This window comes from Pelobates fuscus, chromosome 3 (assembly GCF_036172605.1).
Source record: "Pelobates fuscus isolate aPelFus1 chromosome 3, aPelFus1.pri, whole genome shotgun sequence".
Taxonomy (NCBI): Eukaryota; Metazoa; Chordata; class Amphibia; order Anura; family Pelobatidae; genus Pelobates; species Pelobates fuscus.
The window spans coordinates 403,164,107-403,186,556 of record NC_086319.1 but is presented as its reverse complement, the minus strand read 5'-3'; the positions used below and the strand labels follow the sequence as shown (position 1 = coordinate 403,186,556).

At 43.0% G+C, this 22,450-nt stretch overlaps 1 protein-coding gene across 3 annotated transcripts in view; it reads right to left on the bottom strand.

Moving 5' to 3' along the window:
- Nucleotides 1–21,469, bottom strand: part of PLD2 (phospholipase D2) — a 106,800-nt gene extending 85,331 nt beyond the window's left edge. The window contains exons 1-2 of one of the 3 annotated variants that reach the window (XM_063449732.1): nt 21,421–21,469; nt 2,316–2,439 (exon numbers count right to left, since the gene is read on the bottom strand). In XM_063449732.1, the coding sequence (XP_063305802.1) occupies nt 2,316–2,427 (112 nt within the window). In that variant the 5' untranslated portion in view covers nt 2,428–2,439; nt 21,421–21,469. Of the gene's footprint in view, nt 1–2,315; nt 2,440–8,795; nt 8,888–21,420 lie in introns of those variants that run through there. The other 2 variants (XM_063449734.1, XM_063449733.1) reach the window with 2 other exon arrangements.
- Between the last annotated feature and the right edge of the window lie 981 nt (nt 21,470–22,450).

The window sequence follows — 22,450 nt, the reverse complement described above, 5'->3', positions numbered from 1 at the left end:
ACAGTTCTAAGTTTTAATAAATGCTGTGGCCTGTTCCATCCAATATTCGTTGTCTGTCGTTATTAGGGGGACAAGTGGGGTAGTCTCTTTACTTTTAGTTGCACCTCATTCCCCGCTACGTACATACATGTGTTTGTTCTTACTGCCAGCCTGGATACAAATAACAGGAGATCAGAGTGTCTTACAAGCCCCAAGGGGGTTTCCTGACACTGAATTCTGACAATTACTCACCCAATTTCCTTCCTGAAAAAAAGCATTGTGCGTGGGACTAGCGATATAATATGAATGTGATATAACACAGTACAAATCTCAGGGTCAGATGGAATTAGATCCACACTGCACGGAGGACCAATTACACACAGCGTGTGAGTCTGGGCCGGTTCTATTCCTCCATAAGAGGACTGGAGTGAGGGGAGAGGGCTCAGCAGCAGGTGTAATAACTGGGGATTGAGACAGTGTGACAGAAACAATATGACAAAGCTTCACTAGAAACCGATTATAAGAAATCGTTTCTAAAAGAATTCAGCAACCTTTGATCAGATTCGCAGGACTCCCAAAATCCCATTCAGTCCGTTATTTAAAAACGCCCCCTTTGAGATCGGCTGGAGCATAACAGACATGTCCTGCTCATTAGATACATTTAAGGAATATCTCTTTAAGTGGGATGCTGAACCAGAGTAAGCTGAAATAGCTAACTATTTAAAATAAAAGATGAAATGATTAAGAGAGAAACTAATTTCAATAGTAACATATTTCATTGATGGTGCCAATGTCCAACCTGGAGCGAATGGATAACTACAATTCATTGAGGGAGCAGTGGGCTGGAGATTACAATGAAGGTTTCCCAGGTGATGCAGGAAGACACAGCAATATACTGAGAACCATATTTTACACCAGTTTCCAAACCCAAACCCAAATCCTCCCTTGATTTTCACGAGCCAGGTCACACTCAGCCTGAACTGAAACAGAGCAAGTCCAAGAATAATGTCACTTAATCCTTCTATATAAATGACAGTAAGCAGGGACATCACAATCTGTCACAGTGTGAGGAGCAGCTTGGCGTTTCGATTACGAGGAGCCCCGATGTATGAGATAAGTCCAATTTACTAAGGACGAGGTCCTCGTTATAACAGCAAGTCTGAGCTAAAATTAGCTCAGGAAAAACCCGGAGTGGCTGACAAAGAAAGATATTAATCCTGATGTGTCTCTCTTACATTTTGTGTTAAAAGTATTTATAGTGTGCCAGCCAATCCGGACAGTCACTGCCACCACCAACATTCCTGCATCCCTGGCTGCCAAGTGACACTTAATTAAAACCATTTGATTCTTTCAGGGGAACCATTTGGCACAGAAGGGATTCTAACAGACTGGGCTAGCAGCCACCAAACACAATCAGTGAGGTCAGCAGCCGAAAAAACAAGAAAGATAAAAAGAATATTCCATGTGCATATTTCCCAAAATAACTGAAATATTATGTGTAGCAATTTTCCCGTGCAATGCACGCATGCAAGCTGAGTAGCTGGTACACCCGAGGGAACATACCTTCAGATATTTTCCTTTTATTAGAGAATAAAAAGAAAGGGGGATTGGGGGGGGGGGAATGTTTTTCCCCTTGGCAACCATGTTTAACAGTCGCTCATCTGAGAACTTCACACGAAAAGAATGAACTATTTTTTAGAACAACAAGTCCGTGAGTGTTGCAGTATTGCACCGTGGGAGTCAGCAAAATCAAAACAGTTATATAAAAAGTATTAAATTAGCCCTGCCGTTTATTACTCGTTACTCCAAACATCCTTATATTTCAACATCTGAACTTTGGAGAACTGAATGTTAGCCCAAAATTAGCAAGATGGAAATATAGTGAAATTTGAGAAATTTAGGAAATTAGTTACTTTACCGCCCCCCAAAAATGCCATTGTCTTGGCGATCATCCACAAACTCTGTTTAGTAAATAAGCCCCTACCTGTATCTCCTAAAGGTATTGGTCAGATACATTTCACACAATCTGGCTCCATTCTTGTTGAGTAGATCACACAAAGCCCTCATTTGTCACCCCCAAATAACTTGAAGATGGATAATGGAGTCTTTGGAGTTCTGTGATTCCTGGCCCATGTCCACGTTTCCTAACAGAGCTGGCCTAAACGTTGTTATCGTTTTACAGAGCCAGTCTATTGAAAGAAAGTCTGAGCGGCTCGAGAGGTATTGGCAGACACTGAGTTAATAGTATGAAGATGTAACAATGCTCTAAGCGAGCCAATGAAACATGAAACCCCCATTCAGTATTTTGTCCTTTGTGAGTCTGTTTGGGTCCTTACCATTTTCATCGTAGTCGAGGATGGAGTCCACGTCATCATGTGGAAATTTCAAATCATCACTGTCGAGGTGTGTGGGGAGGAGACATCCGTCAGGACTATCCGGGGTCGACATGGTGAGAGAGACCTTTACAGAATGAGAGAATGACAGCCATAAATGAGCTGAACTGAGACACCATCGCATTTCACCTTTCAAATGGAAGAGCCACTAAACTGTGACCTGCCAGGGACCTCCAAGCGAAATGCAAAGTGTAGGCCAAGACATCCAAACTTAGCAAATGCTCTATTTTTGGCCCAAACTTAACAAACCTCTTCCACAATTCAAGATTTTGTGAATGAATAGTGGACTGTGCTGTACCTCGGTTTATCTATCTATCAGGGTACACTGTGCTGTACCTCTGAATGCATGATTATTAGTATGCATTGTGTTGGTATATATTGTGCTGTACCTCTGTCTGTGTAATTATTAGTTTACCCCATGCTGTACCTCTATGACTGTGCTGCATTTGTGTCACTATTGGTGTACTCTGTGCGAGACATTGTCCTCTGTCACTGCCTGTCTGTGATTGTTATTGTGCTTCTGTCAGTCTGTGTAATTCTTAGTTTGTCTATGTGACGATTAGTGTAATAGTGCTTCGATCAGTATAATATATAACTGCTAAGGCTTGGCCTGCAGTTGTGGGAAGGGCATGTTACCCTTCTTAAACCCCCCCCTACTCACCTTCTTCCGTCCCGTACGTGCTTTTAGCGATTCGCATGTCCCCACCCTCCACTCCCTCTATCTATACTTTTAATTACACCTCATGGGTGGGCCCTCTTTTATTACAGGCCTATCGCGAAGTCGGTTCCAGCACACCTCAACCGACTTATCTCTCCCTATACTATGCTATTCTTTGTACGCTTCCTATACGGCCCATCACATTATTTGCCCATCACACAATGTATATTACATAATATAATATATATTGTGCCGTATCTTTGTCAGTGTGATTATTAGTTTAAACAATGCTGTATTCCTGCGTGATTGTTATTGTACTCTGTGCGATTGTTAGTGTACTCGGTGCTGTATCCCACTGACTAATAGTATAACATAAAAAGAAGCATGAGATGAAGGTATGCACATAACATGGCAAATATATTTATATAATATCCACTACCTTTATATAATATCCACTACCTTTCATTCCTGTATCTACCTCCACTCACAGCTTGCCATCTAACTCCACTCACAGCTTGAAATCTACCTCCACTCACAGCTCACCGACCTGTATCTACCTCCACTCACAGCTCACCGACCTGTATCTACCTCCACTCACAGCTTACCGACCTGTATCTACCTCCACTCACAGCTTACCGACTTGTATCTACCTCCACTCACAGCTTACCGACCTGTATCTACCTCCACTCACAGCTCACCGACCTGTATCTACCTCCACTCACAGCTTACCGACCTGTATCTACCTCCACTCACAGCTTACCGACCTGTATCTACCTCCACTTACAACTTACCATCCTGTATCTACCTCCACTCACAGCTTACCGACCTGTATCTACCTCCACTCACAGCTTACCGACTTGTATCTACCTCCACTCACAGCTTACCGACCTGTATCTACCTCCACTTACAACTTACCATCCTGTATCTACCTCCACTCACAGCTTACCGACCTCTATCTACCTCCACTTCAGGCATCAACAGTTAGCACGTTCGCTGTATCCTGCTCTGACTGCACAGTGTGCCATGTAGCTTTCTCTGCTTTTCCATCACTGACCCTGCACCCAGCTCTCTCTGCTATTCCATCACTGACCCTGTACACAGCTCTCTCTGCTATTCCAGTGCTGACCCTGCACACAGCTCTCTCTGCTATTCCATCACTGACCCTGCACACAGCTCTCCCTGCTATTCCAGCACTGACCCTGCACACAGCTCTCCCTGCTATTCCAGCACTGACCCTGCACACAGCTCTCCCTGCTATTCCAGCACTGACCCTGCACACAGCTCTCCCTGCTATTCCAGCACTGACCCTGCACACAGCTCTCTCTGCTATTCCAGCGCTGACCCTGCACACAGCTCTCCCTGCTATTCCAGCACTGACCCTGCCCACAGCTCTCTCTGCTATTCCATCACTGACCCTACACACAGCTCTCCCTGCTATTCCAGCACTGACCCTGCACACAGCTCTCTCTGCTATTCCATCACTGACCCTGCACACAGCTCTCCCTGCTATTCCAGCACTGACCCTGCACACAGCTCTCTCTGCTATTCCATCACTCACCCTGCACACAGCTCTCCCTGCTATTCCATCACTGACCCTGCACACAGCTCTCCCTGCTATTCCATCACTGACCCTGCACACAGCTCTCCCTGCTATTCCAGCACTGACCCTGCACACAGCTCTCCTTGCTATTCCAGCACTGACCCTGCACACAGCTCTCTCTGCTATTCCATCACTGACCCTGCACACAGCTCTCTCTGCTATTCCAGCGCTGACCCTGCACACAGCTCTCCCTGCTATTCCAGCACTGACCCTGCACACAGCTCTCTCTGCTATTCCAGCGCTGACCCTGCACACAGCTCTCCCTGCTATTCCATCACTGACCCTGCACACAGCTCTCTCTGCTATTCCATCACTGACCCTGCACCCAGCTCTCCCTGCTATTCCAGCGCTGACCCTGCACACAGCTCTCTCTGCTATTCCAGCACTGACCCTGCACACAGCTCTCCCTGCTATTCCAGCACTGACCCTGCACACAGCTCTCCCTGCTATTCCAGCACTGACCCTGCACACAGCTCTCTCTGCTATTCCAGCACTGACCCTGCACACAGCTCTCCCTGCTATTCCAGCACTGACCCTGCACACAGCTCTCTCTGCTATTCCAGCGCTGACCCTGCACACAGCTCTCCCTGCTATTCCAAGACTGACCCTGCACAAGCTCTCCCTGCTATTCCAGCACTGACCCTGCACACAGCTCTCTCTGCTATTCCATCACTGACCCTGCACACAGCTCTCTCTGCTATTCCAGCGCTGACCCTGCACACAGCTCTCCCTGCTATTCCATCACTGACCCTGCACCCAGCTCTCTCTGCTATTCCAGCACTGACCCTGCACACAGCTCTCTCTGCTATTCCAGCGCTGACCCTGCACACAGCTCTCTCTGCTATTCCAGCACTGACCCTGCACACAGCTCTCTCTGCTATTCCAGCGCTGACCCTGCACACAGCTCTCTCTGCTGTTCCAGCACTGACCCTGCACACAGCTCTCCCTGCTATTCCAGCACTGACCCTGCACACAGCTCTCCCTGCTATTCCAGCACTGACCCTGCACACAGCTCTCCCTGCTATTCCAGCACTGACCCTGCACACAGCTCTCCCTGCTATTCCAGATCTGACCCTGCACACAGCTCTCTCTGCTATTCCAGCGCTGACCCTGCACACAGCTCTCTCTGCTATTCCAGCACTGACCCTGCACACAGCTCTCTCTGCTATTCCAGCACTGACCCTGCACACAGGTCTCTCTGCTATTCCAGCGCTGACCCTGCACACAGCTCTCTCTGCTATTCCAGCACTGACCCTGCACACAGCTCTCTCTGCTATTCCAGCACTGACCCTGCACACAGCTCTCCCTGCTATTCCAGCACTGACCCTGCACACAGCTCTCACTGCTATTCCAGCGCTGACCCTGCACACAGCTCTCTCTGCTATTCCAGCACTGACCCTGCACACAGCTCTCCCTGCTATTCCAGCACTGACCCTGCACACAGCTCTCACTGCTATTCCAGCGCTGACCCTGCACACAGCTCTCTCTGCTATTCCAGCACTGACCCTGCACACAGCTCTCCCTGCTATTCCAGCGCTGACCATGCACACAGCTCTCCCTGCTATTCCATCACTGACCCTGCACACAGCTCTCTCTGCTATTCCAGCGCTGACCCTGCACACAGCTCTCTCTGCTATTCCATCACTGACCCTGCACACAGGTCTCTCTGCTATTCCAGCGCTGACCCTGCACACAGCTCTCTCTGCTATTCCATCACTGACCCTGCACACAGCTCTCTCTGCTATTCCATCACTGACCCTGCACACAGCTCTCTCTGCTATTCCAGCGCTGACCCTGCACACAGCTCTCTCTGCTATTCCAGCACTGACCCTGCACACAGCTCTCTCTGCTATTCCAGCGCTGACCCTGCACACAGCTCTCTCTGCTATTCCATCACTGACCCTGCACACAGCTCTCTCTGCTATTCCAGCGCTGACCCTGCACACAGCTCTCTCTGCTATTCCATTACTGACCCTGCACACAGCTCTCTCTGCTATTCCATTACTGACCCTGCACACAGCTCTCTCTGCTATTCCATCACTGACCCTGCACACAGCTCTCTCTGCTATTCCATCACTGACCCTGCACACAGCTCTCTCTGCTATTCTAGCGCTGACCCTGCACACAGCTCTCCCTGCTATTCCAGCACTGACCCTGCACACAGCTCTCTCTGCTATTCCAGTGCTGACCCTGCACACAGCTCTCCCTGCTATTCCAAGACTGACCCTGCACAAGCTCTCCCTGCTATTCCAAGACTGACCCTGCACAAGCTCTCCCTGCTATTCCAGCACTGACCCTGCACACAGCTCTCTCTGCTATTCCAGCGCTGACCCTGCACCCAGCTCTCTCTGCTATTCCAGCACTGACCCTGCACACAGCTCTCTCTGCTATTCCAGCACTGACCCTGCACACAGCTCTCACTGCTATTCCAGCGCTGACCCTGCACACAGCTCTCTCTGCTATTCCAGCACTGACCCTGCACACAGCTCTCCCTGCTATTCCAGCGCTGACCATGCACACAGCTCTCCCTGCTATTCCATCACTGACCCTGCACACAGCTCTCTCTGCTATTCCAGCGCTGACCCTGCACACAGCTCTCTCTGCTATTCCATCACTGACCCTGCACACAGGTCTCTCTTCTATTCCAGCGCTGACCCTGCACACAGCTCTCTCTGCTATTCCATCACTGACCCTGCACACAGCTCTCTCTGCTATTCCATCACTGACCCTGCACACAGCTCTCTCTGCTATTCCATCACTGACCCTGCACACAGCTCTCTCTGCTATTCCAGCGCTGACCCTGCACACAGCTCTCTCTGCTATTCCAGCACTGACCCTGCACACAGCTCTCTCTGCTATTCCAGCGCTGACCCTGCACACAGCTCTCTCTGCTATTCCATCACTGACCCTGCACACAGCTCTCTCTGCTATTCCATCACTGACCCTGCACACAGGTCTCTCTGCTATTCCATTACTGACCCTGCACACAGCTCTCTCTGCTATTCCATTACTGACCCTGCACACAGCTCTCTCTGCTATTCTAGCGCTGACCCTGCACACAGCTCTCTCTGCTATTCTAGCGCTGACCCTGCACACAGCTCTCCCTGCTATTCCAGCACTGACCCTGCACACAGCTCTCTCTGCTATTCCAAGACTGACCCTGCACAAGCTCTCCCTGCTATTCCAGCACTGACCCTGCACACAGCTCTCCCTGCTATTCCATCACTGACCCTGCACACAGCTCTCTCTGCTATTCCAGCGCTGACCCTGCACCCAGCTCTCTCTGCTATTCCAGCACTGACCCTGCACACAGCTCTCTCTGCTATTCCAAGACTGACCCTGCACAAGCTCTCCCTGCTATTCCAGCACTGACCCTGCACACAGCTCTCTCTGCTATTCCATCACTGACCCTGCACACAGCTCTCCCTGCTATTCCATCACTGACCCTGCACCCAGCTCTCTCTGCTATTCCAGCACTGACCCTGCACACAGCTCTCTCTGCTATTCCAGCGCTGACCCTGCACACAGCTCTCTCTGCTATTCCAGCACTGACCCTGCACACAGCTCTCCCTGCTATTCCAGCGCTGACCCTGCACACAGCTCTCTCTGCTGTTCCAGCACTGACCCTGCACACAGCTCTCCCTGCTATTCCATCACTGACCCTGCACACAGCTCTCCCTGCTATTCCAGCACTGACCCTGCACACAGCTCTCCCTGCTATTCCAGCACTGAGCCTACACACAGCTCTCTCTGCTATTCCAGCACTGACCCTGCACACAGCTCTCCCTGCTATTCCAGCACTGACCCTGCACACAGCTCTCCCTGCTATTCCATCACTGACCCTGCACCCAGCTCTCTCTGCTATTCCAGCGCTGACCCTGCACACAGCTCTCTCTGCTATTCCAGCGCTGACCCTGCACACAGCTCTCTCTGCTATTCCAGCACTGACCCTGCACACAGCTCTCCCTGCTATTCCAGCGCTGACCCTGCACACAGCTCTCTCTGCTGTTCCAGCACTGACCCTGCACACAGCTCTCCCTGCTATTCCATCACTGACCCTGCACACAGCTCTCCCTGCTATTCCAGCACTGACCCTGCACACAGCTCTCCCTGCTATTCCAGCACTGACCCTACACACAGCTCTCTCTGCTATTCCAGCACTGACCCTACACACAGCTCTGTCACTGCAGCTCCATCCAAACCGCACAACTCACGGCTTTCCCAGCATTGATGCCTGTCCTGTGATCTCAGTTTCCGCCTCTCCCTCCACAATCCATCCCAGAATTACAGCAACGCCTATTGTGAGAGACGGCAAAGCAAAGGAGGGAGGTGGACTGAGAGTGCCAGTCTAACATAGCACATACAATAGTACTGAGTATCTACAACAATGGGCACAAAGCCCCATGTTATTATATTGAGTATCTTATACATTGACTTCTCTGTATAATGGTACTGAGTATCTATACACTGATAATGAACACGCCGCTCTGTATAATGGTACTGAGTATCTATACACTGATAATGAACACGCCGCTCTGTATAATGATACTGAGTATCTATACGCTGATAATGAACCCACCGCTCTGTATAATAATACTGAGTATCTATACACTGATAATGAACACACCGCTCTGTATAATAATACTGAGTATGTATACACTGATAATGAACACCCCGCTCTGTATAATGATACTGAGTATCTATACACTGATAATGAACACGCAGCTCTGTATAATGATAATGAGTATCTATACACTGATAATGAACACCCCGCTCTGTATAATGATACGGAGTATCTATACACTGATAATAAACACGCAGCTCTGTATAATCATACTGAGTATCTATACACTGATAATGAACACACCGCTCTGTATAATAATACTGAGTATCTATACACTGATAATGAACACACCGCTCTGTATAATAATACTGAGTATCTATACACTGATAATGAACACGCTGCTCTGTATAATGATACTGAGTATTTATACACTGATAATGAACACGCCGCTCTGTATAATAATACTGAGTATCTATACACTGATAATGAACACACCGCCCTGTATAATCATACTGAGTATCTATACACTGATAATGAACACACTGCCCTGTATAATGATACTGAGTATCTATACACTGATAATGAAAACAACGCTGTGTATAATGATACTGAGTATCTATACACTAATAATGAACACACCGCACTGAATAATAATACTGAGTATCTATACACTGATAATGAACACACTGCTCTGTATAATGATACGGAGTATCTATACACTGATAATGAACACACCGCTCTGTATAATAATGCTGAGTATCTATACACTGATAATGAACACACCGCTCTGTATAATAATACTGAGTATCTATACACTGATAATGAACATGTTCTGTATTATGATAATGAAAATCCATCCAGTTGACTATAGACTATTTCCAATTCATCTATCTTGGTCTCAAAAAAATAAATTCACTTTGTATTTGACATATTTTCCTTTATTGAATAACGGTGACTAGTATAATTACGTGATGTTATGACAGATTCACTATAGCATGAGCCCCCACCAAATGCATAGATTTTCACTTACCTTACACTCTGCCCCAGAGTGACCATGTCTTCAGCTCTTTGAGAGTTACTCTCCTGTGTAACTCACCTTGCCTCCATAACATAATTTATCCATTCCCAAACTCCCTAACCAGCGATAGCAGCAACCACCGTGCATGCACTGTGGAGAGGAAAAGGACGGCCTGTGGGTCAATTCTTCGGCACAGCTGTAGAGTCTATGCCTAAGAATTGATTGACAGGTGGAAGAAAGAACTATTTAAATAGTTTTTTTTCTTCCAACCTATACATTTGCCATAAATGTGTTGACAATGTATACACAGACTGTATGCTCTTTAAAAAAAAATGTTTAAGTTGTAGGTACCCTGACATGTACCATTCAAACAGACCATCACTCACATGATCCTCAGCCCTATAAACCTGCGCTGGCTGTGATCGCCTTTATTAAAGAGTATAAACAGTACATTGGAAATTCCTTGCAATTCAGTGGATCTTGCGTGTATCACACTGTAAACGCACTCCGGGGTGTGTAATCTAACATTTTTCTAGAGTGCTCCACCTACGATGTTTGCTTGAATAATTGATATGTTTGCGGACAGACATGCCAAATGAGGTTTGTTGAGCGGCAACAAAACAAAAACATTTCATCGGGTGAAAAGAGATTCCATGAATGTTCAAATGTGTAGTCCACGTGACCTTCAGGGGACAATCTATCACCATAACCACAACAGCCCGTGGTAATCTGAGGTCAATACAAGTCGTGAACATAATGTATATGTGAACATACCGTAATGTATATTGATAATAAACATATTGACATCCTCTATTACATCTCTCTCTACTTAGCAGTTTAAAGGAACACTTCAAGCACCATAACCACCACAGCACGCTGTCGTTTCCAATGTAACCAGCCATCATTTGGTAATGGTTCGACTTCTTACTTGCGTACACCCGGGTGCCAGTCTCAGCCTCCACTTTAGCCTGAAGTTTGCTCTTAGCTAGCCTGGCTTAGTGAGAGAGGAGTCAGCTGATCGCAGTGCAGGAGAGCTAAGAAAAACTCCTAGTAGGAGCTACCAGCTCTCATGGCACCTGAAACAGGCGTCGGTGGACCCCAGGTAGATACTCAAACTGTAGCAAGCTGTTTACATTGGGAGTGCCTTAAGGCATTATTGGAACCATAACCACTACAGCACACACTAGTTGCTATGGTGCTTGGATTGCACCTTTAAATGCTACAAGCAGGACATTACAGCTTTCTCTATTTGGCAGGCAGACCAGCGATGCAGTGAGATCTTACGTTACAGCTCTCTCATCCTGGAAGTATATTTACACACGCACACTTGTGCACACATCCCAGCTGTGTGCAAACATAATGCAGCTCACACATGCGCGGTAGTTACTTAGAAAATACAATCCCACCTTTACTTTCTATACAGCAAATCGTGGACAATACACATCAGTAAGACCACAAACTGATCATTAAAACGGACAAGACTACGTTTATTTAATGTCTCTAAATATCATTTTATTTGGGTGGGTGGGGGAGGAGGGTGGTCAAGCAAATTCAAGCAAATTAATCCGCCAAACTAGAGCGGATTTCACTCCTAAAGACATAGCGACCCAGAGTGTAATAATACAGTTATATCCTCTGCAATAAACAGGACAGCAACCAATAGCATTAATTAGCAAATGAGAATAAACATGTATTAATAAATATTGCAGCAATCCTCACACGCATTGCAACTCAAACCACAAATAAATCACAGTGTGACGACATTAAAAGGTACTTCCCCATTCTCGCTTATAAGAAATAACACTGAGTTATACTAACATGTAATATATCCAGGGGGCGCACAGTTGATTATTGGATTATAAATTCTATATCTGACCATTTTACAAACGGCTTCAGCTTGTATGCTTTAAAGGAACACTCATAGCACCATAACCACTGTAGAGTGCATTAGTGGTTATGGTGATAGGAGTGTCCTGGACCCCCTCAGGGTAAGTACTCAAACAGTTTGAGAATGGGTGAATACGTTAACTGGGTCCACCAGGCAGCCGTCACCTCCTCTGCTTCAGATCTAGGGTCAGCTCATTGGTTGAGAATGTCAGCTGATCAATCTCAGCCAATGAGCTAAGCCCTGCAGCCTCGGGCAAGCACACTGGCTGAGAGGGCTAGCTCAATGTAGAGAGCTTCTGGCTAGAGAGGAGGGAGGGTGACTACTTACCTGAGCCAAGGCACTGTAGGCACCATAACTAGAAGAGCGGGCCGTTGTGGTTATGGTGCTAGGAGTGGCCCTTTAAAGCAGATTGTTGGATTTATTTACTAAATGGTGAAATGCAGTGAAACGAAAAAAAAAAAAAAACAGCATTTAGGCCAAAAAATAAATAAATACATTCTCCAAAATAGCTACAGTCATAGGTGGGTTATTTTAGAGTGAAGATGACAATTCCGTTTATTTATTTACTACATTTCAAGGTTTATTGAATAAACCCTAGCATGATTCTGAGAAACTAGTTCGACCAGTATTTAAACAGACACTACATACACCAAAACGATTATTATTGATCATACAGAGACTTGGAGTAATACCGTCTTCCAGTGTTACCACATTCAGAGAGCCACGGATTCCCAGTGGGATGGCATTCAGAGGGCCATGGATTCCCAGTGGGATGGCATTCAGAGGGCCACTGATTCCCAGTGGGATGGCATTCAGAGGGCCATGGATTCCCAGTGGGATGGCATTCAGAGGGCCATGGATTCCCAGTGGGATGGCATTCAGAGAGCCACGGATTCCCAGTGGGATGGCATTCAGAGGGCCACTGATTCCCAGTGGGATGGCATTCAGAGAGCCACTGATTCCCAGTGGGATGGCATTCAGAGGGCCATGGATTCCCAGTGGGATGGCATTCAGAGGGCCACGGATTCCCAGTGGGATGGCATTCAGAGGGCCATGGATTCCCAGTGGGATGGCATTCAGAGGGCCATGGATTCCCAGTGGGATGGCATTCAGAGAGCCACTGATTCCCAGTGGGATGGCATTCAGAGAGCCACTGATTCCCAGTGGGATGGCATTCAGAGAGCCACTGATTCCCAGTGGGATGGCATTCAGAGAGCCACTGATTCCCAGTGGGATGGCATTCAGAGAGCCACTGATTCCCAGTGGGATGGCATTCAGAGAGCCACTGATTCCCAGTGGGATGGCATTCAGAGGGCCATGGATTCCCAGTGGGATGGCATTCAGAGAGCCACTGATTCCCAGTGGGATGGCATTCAGAGAGCCACTGATTCCCAGTGGGATGGCATTCAGAGGGCCATGGATTCCCAGTGGGATGGCATTCAGAGAGCCAGTGATTCCCAGTGGGATGGCATTCAGAGAGCCACGGATTCCCAGTGGGATGGCATTTAGAGAGCCACTAATCCCCAGTGGGATGGCATTCAGAGAGCCACGGATTCCCAGTGGGATGGCATTCAGAGAGCCACGGATTCCCAGTGGGATGGCATTTAGAGATCCATGGATTCCCAGTGGGATGGCATTCAGAGAGCCATGGATTCCCAGTGGGATGGCATTTAGAAAGCCACAGATTCCCAGTGGGATGGCATTTAGAAAGCCACAGATTCCCAGTGGGATGGCATTTAGAAAGCCACGGATTCCCAGTGGGATGGCATTCAGAGAGCCACGGATTCCCAGTGGGATGGCATTCAGAGAGCCATGGATTCCCAGTGGGATGGCATTTAGAGAGCCACTGATGCCCAGTGAGATGGCATTCAGAGAGCCACAGATTCCCAGTGGGATGGCATTTAGAGAGCCACTGATTCCCAGTGGAATGGCAGTTAGAGAGCCACGGATTCCCAGTGGGATGGCATTCAGAGAGCCACGGATTCCCAGTGGTATGGCATTCAGAGAGCCATGGATTCCCAGTGGGATGGCATTCAGAGAGCCACGGATTCCCAGTGGGATGGCATTCAGAGAGCCACGGATTCCCAGTTGGATGGCATTCAGAGAGCCACAGATTACCAGTGGAATGGCAATCAAAGAGCCACAGATTACCAGTGGTATGGCATTCAGAGAGCCAACAGATTCCCAGTGGTATGGCATTCAGAGAGCCATGGATTCCCCGTGGGATGGCATTTAGAGAGCCACATATTCCCAGTCGTATGGCATTCAGAGAGCCACAGATTCCCAGTGGAATGGCATTCAGAGAGCCATGGATTCCCAGTGGAATGGCATTCAGAGAGCCATGGATTCCCAGTGGAATGGCATTCAGAGAGCCATGGATTCCCAGTGGTATGGCATTTAGAGAGCCACGGATTACCAGTGATATGGCATTCAGAGAGCCACGGATTATCAGTGGTGTGGCATTCAGAGAGCCACAGATTCCCAGTGTTATGACAACCAAAGAGGCATGTCTAAACAGTGGTATGACAACCAAAAAGCAATGCATAAAAAGTGGTATCCTATTCAGAGACACAGCTTCCCAGTAGTATGGCATTTAGAAAGCCACGGCTAAACAGTGTTATGACATTTAATGAATCAAGGCTAACCAGTGGAATGGCATTTAGAGAGCCATGGATAAACAAAAAACATGCACACCTTAGTGTACTCCCCACAGTATTCACGAACTGCAAACAAAATTGCGAAATTATTCACAATATATAAAATAAATGTAAAAGTAAGGGTTATAGTGTTATTAATACAACCAATACAATAACCTCTGAATAAACTGCTTGTCTTTTGTAAAGGGCATAAACACTAAACACTCCACTGTTTTACCAAAAAATATTGATCTTTTATAAATATCTATTACACATTGTGTCAGTCAGTCTGTCTATATAGTATAGCTATCCATTACACAGTGTGCCAGTTTTCATAGATATATATCACACACTGTGTCAGTCAGTCTATATATTTATTACTGGTAGTGCTGTACTATTCCGCAGCACTACATGGATATCCATTACACAGCGTGTCAGTCAGTCTATATAGATATCCATTACACAGCGTGTCAGTCAGTCTATATAGATATACATTACACAGCGTGTCAGTCAGTCTATATAGATATATATTACACAGTGTGTCAGTCAGTCTATATAGATATACATTACACAGCGTGTCAGTCAGTCTATATAGATATATTTTACACAGTGTGTCAGTCAGTCTATATAGATATATTTTACACAGTGTGTCAGTCAGTCTATATAGATATACATTACACAGCGTGTCAGTCAGTCTATATAGATATACATTACACAGCGTGTCAGTCTATATAGATATATATTACACAGTGTGTCAGTCAGTCTATATAGATATACATTACACAGTGTGTCAGTCAGTCTATATAGATATACATTACACACTGTGTCAGTCAGTCTATATATTTATTACTGGTATTTATAAAGCGCAAACAGATTCCGCAGCACTACATGGATATCCATTACACAGTGTGTCAGTCTATATAGATATCCATTACACAGCGTGTCAGTCTATATAGATATCCATTACACAGTGTGTCAGTCAGTCTATATAGATATCCATTACACAGTGTGTCAGTCTATATAGATATCCATTACACAGTGTGTCAGTCTATATAGATATCCATTACACAGTGTGTCAGTCTATATAGATATCCATTACACAGTGTGTCAGTCTATATAGATATCCATTACACAGTGTGTCAGTCTATATAGATATCCATTACACAGTGTGTCAGTCTATATAGATATCCATTACACAGTGTGTCAGTCAGTCTATATAGATATCCATTACACAGCGTGTCAGTCAGTCTATATAGATATCCATTACACAGCGTGTCAGTCTATATAGATATCCATTACACAGTGTGTCAGTCTATATAGATATCCTTTACACAGTGTGTCAGTCTATATAGATATTCATTACACAGTGTGTCAGTCTATATAGATATCCATTACACAGTGTGTCAGTCTATATAGATATCCATTACACAGTGTGTCAGTCTATATAGATATCCATTACACAGTGTGTCAGTCTATATAGATATTCATTACACAGTGTGTCAGTCTATATAGATATTCATTACACAGTGTGTCAGTCTATATAGATATTCATTACACAGTGTGTCAGTCAGTCTATATAGATATTCATTACACAGTGTGTCAGTCAGTCTATATAGATATTCATTACACAGTGTGTCAGTCAGTCTATATAGATATCCATTACACAGCGTGTCAGTCAGTCTATATAGATATCCATTACACAGCGTGTCAGTCAGTCTATATAGATATCCATTACACAGTGTGTCAGTCTATATAGATATTCATTACACAGTGTGTCAGTCTATATAGATATTCATTACACAGTGTGTCAGTCTATATAGATATCCATTACACAGTGTGTCAGTCTATATAGATATCCATTACACAGTGTGTCAGTCTATATAGATATTCATTACACAGTGTGTCAGTCTATATAGATATTCATTACACAGTGTGTCAGTCTATATAGATATCCATTACACAGCGTGTCAGTCAGTCTATATAGATATCCATTACACAGCGTGTCAGTCAGTCTATATAGATATCCATTACACAGCGTGTCAGTCAGTCTATATAGATATCCATTACACAGCGTGTCAGTCAGTCTATATAGATATCCATTACACAGTGTGTCAGCCAGTCTATATAGATATCCATTACACAGTGTGTCAGCCAGTCTAGATAGATATCCATTACACAGTGTGTCAGCCAGTCTAGATAGATATCCATTACACAGTGTGTCAGCCAGTCTAGATAGATATCCATTACACAGTGTGCCAGCCAATCTATATAGATATACATTACACAGTGTGTCAGTCTATATAGATATACATTACACAGTGTACCAGTCAGTCTATAAAGATATACATTACACAGTGTGCTAGTTTATTTAGGTATCCATTACACACTGTGTCAGTCAGTCTATATATTTATTTATTACTGGTATTTTTAAAGCCCCAATAGATTCCGCAGAGCTATACAGTTATCCATTACACTGTGTGCCAGTCAGTCTATATAGATATACATTACATTACATTACACTCTGTGTCAGTCAGTCTATATAGATATACATTACACACGGTGTCAGTCAGTCTACATAGATATCCAATACACAGTGTGTCAGTTAGTCTACATAGATATCCATTAAACAGTGTGTCAGTCTATAAAGATATACATTACACAGTGTGCCAGTTTATATAGGTATCCATTACACACTGTGTCAGTCAGTCTATATAGATATCCATTACACAGTGTGTCAGTCAGTCTACATAGATATCCATTACACAGTGTGTCAGTCAGTCTACATAGATATCCATTACACAGTGTGTCAGTCAGTCTACATAGATATCCATTACACAGTGTGTCAGTCAGTCTACATAGATATCCATTACACAGTGTGTCAGTCAGTCTACATAGATATTCATTACACAGTGTGCCAGTCAGTCTACATAGATATCCATTACACAGTGTGTCAGTCAGTCTATATAGATATCCATTACACAGTGTGTCAGTCAGTTTATATAGCTATCCATGATCTGTATATACTGTATGTATAGAGATATACATCAGTAAATATAATAGGAGCACACTATCAGTCACAATACATCGATACATTGTACATACAGTATATATATATAGATATAGATCAGTAAATATAATAGGAGCACACTGTCACTATATGTCGATACATTGTACATACAGTATATATTGATATAGATCAGTAAATATAATACGAGCACACTATTTATCAGTCACTATATATCGATACATTGTACATACAGTATATATATAGATCAGTAAATATAATAGGAGCACACTATCAGTCACTATATATCGATACATTGTACATACAGTATATATAGATATAGATCAGTAAATATAATAGGAGCACACTATCAGTCACTATATATCGATACATTGTACATACAGTATATAGAGATATAGATCAGTAAATATAATAGGAGCACACTATCAGTCACTATATATCGATACATTGTACATACAGTATATATCGATATAGATCAGTAAATATAATAGGAGCACACTATCAGTCACTATATATCGATACATTGTACATACAGTATATATAGATCAGTAAATATAATAGGAGCACACTATCAGTCACTATATATCGATACATTGTACATACATTATATATAGATATAGATCAGTAAATATAATAGGAGCACACTATCAGTCACTATATATCGATACATTGTACATACAGTATATATAGATATAGATCAGTAAATATAATAGGAGCACACTATCAGTCACTATATATCGATACATTGTACATACAGTATATAGAGATATAGATCAGTAAATATAATAGGAGCACACTATCAGTCACTATATATCGATACATTGTACATACAGTATATATATCGATATAGATCAGTAAATATAATAGGAGCACACTATCAGTCACTATATATCGATACATTGTACATACAGTATATATAGATATAGATCAGTAAATATAATAGGAGCACACTATCAGTCACTATATATCGATACATTGTACATACATTATATATAGATATAGATCAGTAAATATAATAGGAGCACACTATCAGTCACTATATATCGATACATTGTACATACAGTATATATAGATATAGATCAGTAAATATAATAGGAGCAAACTATCAGTCACTATATATCGATACATTGTACATACAGTATATATAGATATAGATCAGTAAATGTAATACGAGCACACTATCAGTCACTATATATCGATACATTGTACATACAGTATATAGAGTTATAGATCAGTAAATATAATAGGAGCACACTATCAGTCACTATATATCGATACATTGTACATACAGTATATATAGATATAGATCAGTAAATATAATAGGAGCACACTATCAGTCACTATATATCGATACATTGTACATACAGTATATATAGATATAGATCAGTAAATATAATAGGAGCACACTATCAGTCACTATACATCGATACATTGTACATACAGTATATAGAGATATAGATCAGTAAATATAATAGGAGCACACTATCAGTCACTATACATCGATACATTGTACATACAGTATATATCGATATAGATCAGTAAATATAATAGGAGCACACTATCAGTCACTATATATCGATACATTGTACATACAGTATATAGAGATATAGATCAGTAAATATAATAGGAGCACACTATCAGTCACTATATATCGATACATTGTACATACAGTATATATAGTTATAGATCAGTAAATATAATAGGAGCACACTATTTATCAGTCACTATATATCGATACATTGTACATACAGTATATAGAGTTATAGATCAGTAAATATAATAGGAGCACACTATTTATCAGTCACTATATATATATACATTGTACATACAGTATATAGAGATATAGATCAGTAAATATAAAAGGAGCGCACTATCAGTCACAATATATCGATAAATTGTACATACAGTAAATAGAGATATAGATCAGTAAATATAATAGGAGCACACTATCAGTCACTATACATCGATACATTGTACATACAGTATATAGAGATATAGATCAGTAAATATAATAGGAGCACACTATCAGTCACTATACATCGATACATTGTACATACAGTATATATCGATATAGATCAGTAAATATAATAGGAGCACACTATCAGTCACTATATATCGATACATTGTACATACAGTATATAGAGATATAGATCAGTAAATATAATAGGAGCACACTATCAGTCACTATATATCGATACATTGTACATACAGTATATATAGTTATAGATCAGTAAATATAATAGGAGCACACTATTTATCAGTCACTATATATCGATACATTGTACATACAGTATATAGAGATATAGATCAGTAAATATAATAGGAGCACACTATCAGTCACTATATATCGATACATTGTACATACAGTATATAGAGATATAGATCAGTAAATATAATAGGAGCACACTATCAGTCACTATATATCGATACATTGTACATACAGTATATATAGATATAGATCAGTAAATATAATAGGAGCACACTATCAGTCACTATATATCGATACATTGTACATACAGTATATAGAGATATAGATCAGTAAATATAATACGAGCACACTATCAGTCACTATATATCGATACATTGTACATACAGTATATATAGATATAGATCAGTAAATATAATAGGAACACACTATCAGTCACTATACATCGATACATTGTACATACAGTATATAGAGATATAGATCAGTAAATATAATAGGAGCACACTATCAGTCACTATATAGCGATACATTGTACATACAGTATATAGAGATATAGATCAGTAAATATAATAGGAGCACACTATCAGTCACTATATATCGATACATTGTACATACAGTATATAGAGATATAGATCAGTAAATATAATAGGAGCACACTATCAGTCACTATATATCGATACATTGTACATACAGTATATATAGATATAGATCAGTAAATATAATAGGAGCACACTATCAGTCACTATATATCGATACATTGTACATACAGTATATATAGATCAGTAAATATAATAGGAGCACACTATCAGTCACTATATATCAATACATTGTACATACAGTATATATAGATCAGTAAATATAATAGGAGCACACTATCAGTCACTATATATCGATACATTGTACATACAGTATATATAGATATAGATCAGTAAATATAATACGAGCACACTATCAGTCACTATATAGAGTTATAGATCAGTAAATATAATAGGAGCACACTATCAGTCACTATATATCGATACATTGTACATACAGTATATATAGATATAGATCAGTAAATATAATAGGAGCACACTATCAGTCACTATATATCGATACATTGTACATACAGTATATATAGATATAGATCAGTAAATATAATAGGAGCACACTATCAGTCACTATATATCGATACATTGTACATACAGTATATAGAGATATAGATCAGTAAATATAATAGGAGCACACTATCAGTCACTATATATCGATACATTGTACATACAGTATATAGAGATATAGATCAGTAAATATAATAGGAGCACACTATCAGTCACTATATATCGATACATTGTACATACAGTATATAGAGATATAGATCAGTAAATATAATAGGAGCACACTATCAGTCACTATATATCGATACATTGTACATTCAGTATATACATATCACACCTGCACACTATGTCTCAGTTACCTGAGTGCTAATCTCTCACTTCCTGAAACTCTTGTCTTCTCCTCCCAACTCCGAGCCCAAAATTAGCCCCCACCCCCATAACCACACCCCAACCCTCCCTCCACTTCAATGTAACCAGTCACCCCACCCAATCCCAGAGCTGTCTGCAAAACCAGCTTGTCCTCCAGCATTGCATGTCATCACTCACACTCAGAGAACTATTCAATCCAGCACAGTGTCCATCACTCACGCTCAGAATACTACTGACTCCAGCACAGCATGCCATCACTCACACTCACAGTACTGCTCACTCCAGCACAGCATGCCATCACTCAGAGTACTGCTCACTCCAGCACAGCATGCCATCACTCACACTCACAGTACTGCTCACTCCAGCACAGCATGCCATCACTCACACTCAGAGTACTGCTCACTCCAGCACAGCATGTCATCACTCACACTCACAGTACTGCTCACTCCAGCACAGCATGCCATCACTCAGAGTACTGCTCACTCCAGCACAGCATGCCATCACTCACACTCAGAGTACTGCTCACTCCAGCACAGCATGTCATCACTCAGTCACAGTAGTACTCAGCACAGTATCCATTGCTCAGAGTACTTCTCACTTCAGCACAGTGCCCATCACTCACGCTCAGAGTACTACTCAGCACAGTATCCATCACTCACACTCAGAGTACTGCTCACTCCAGCACAGCATGCCATCACTCACACTCACAGTGCTGCTCACTCCAGCACAGCATGCCATCACTCACACTCACAGTACTGCTCACTCCAGCACAGCATGCCATCACTCACACTCACAGTGCTGCTCACTCCAGCACAGCATGCCATCACTTACACTCGAGGAACTATTCAATCCAGCACAGTGTCCATCACTCACGCTCAGAGTACTACTCGACACAGTATCCATCACTCACACTCCGAGCAATACTCAATCCAGCACAGTCACACTCAGAGTATTACTCAGCATAGCATGCCATCACTTACAGTACTGCTCACTCCAGCATTGCATGCCATCACTCACAGT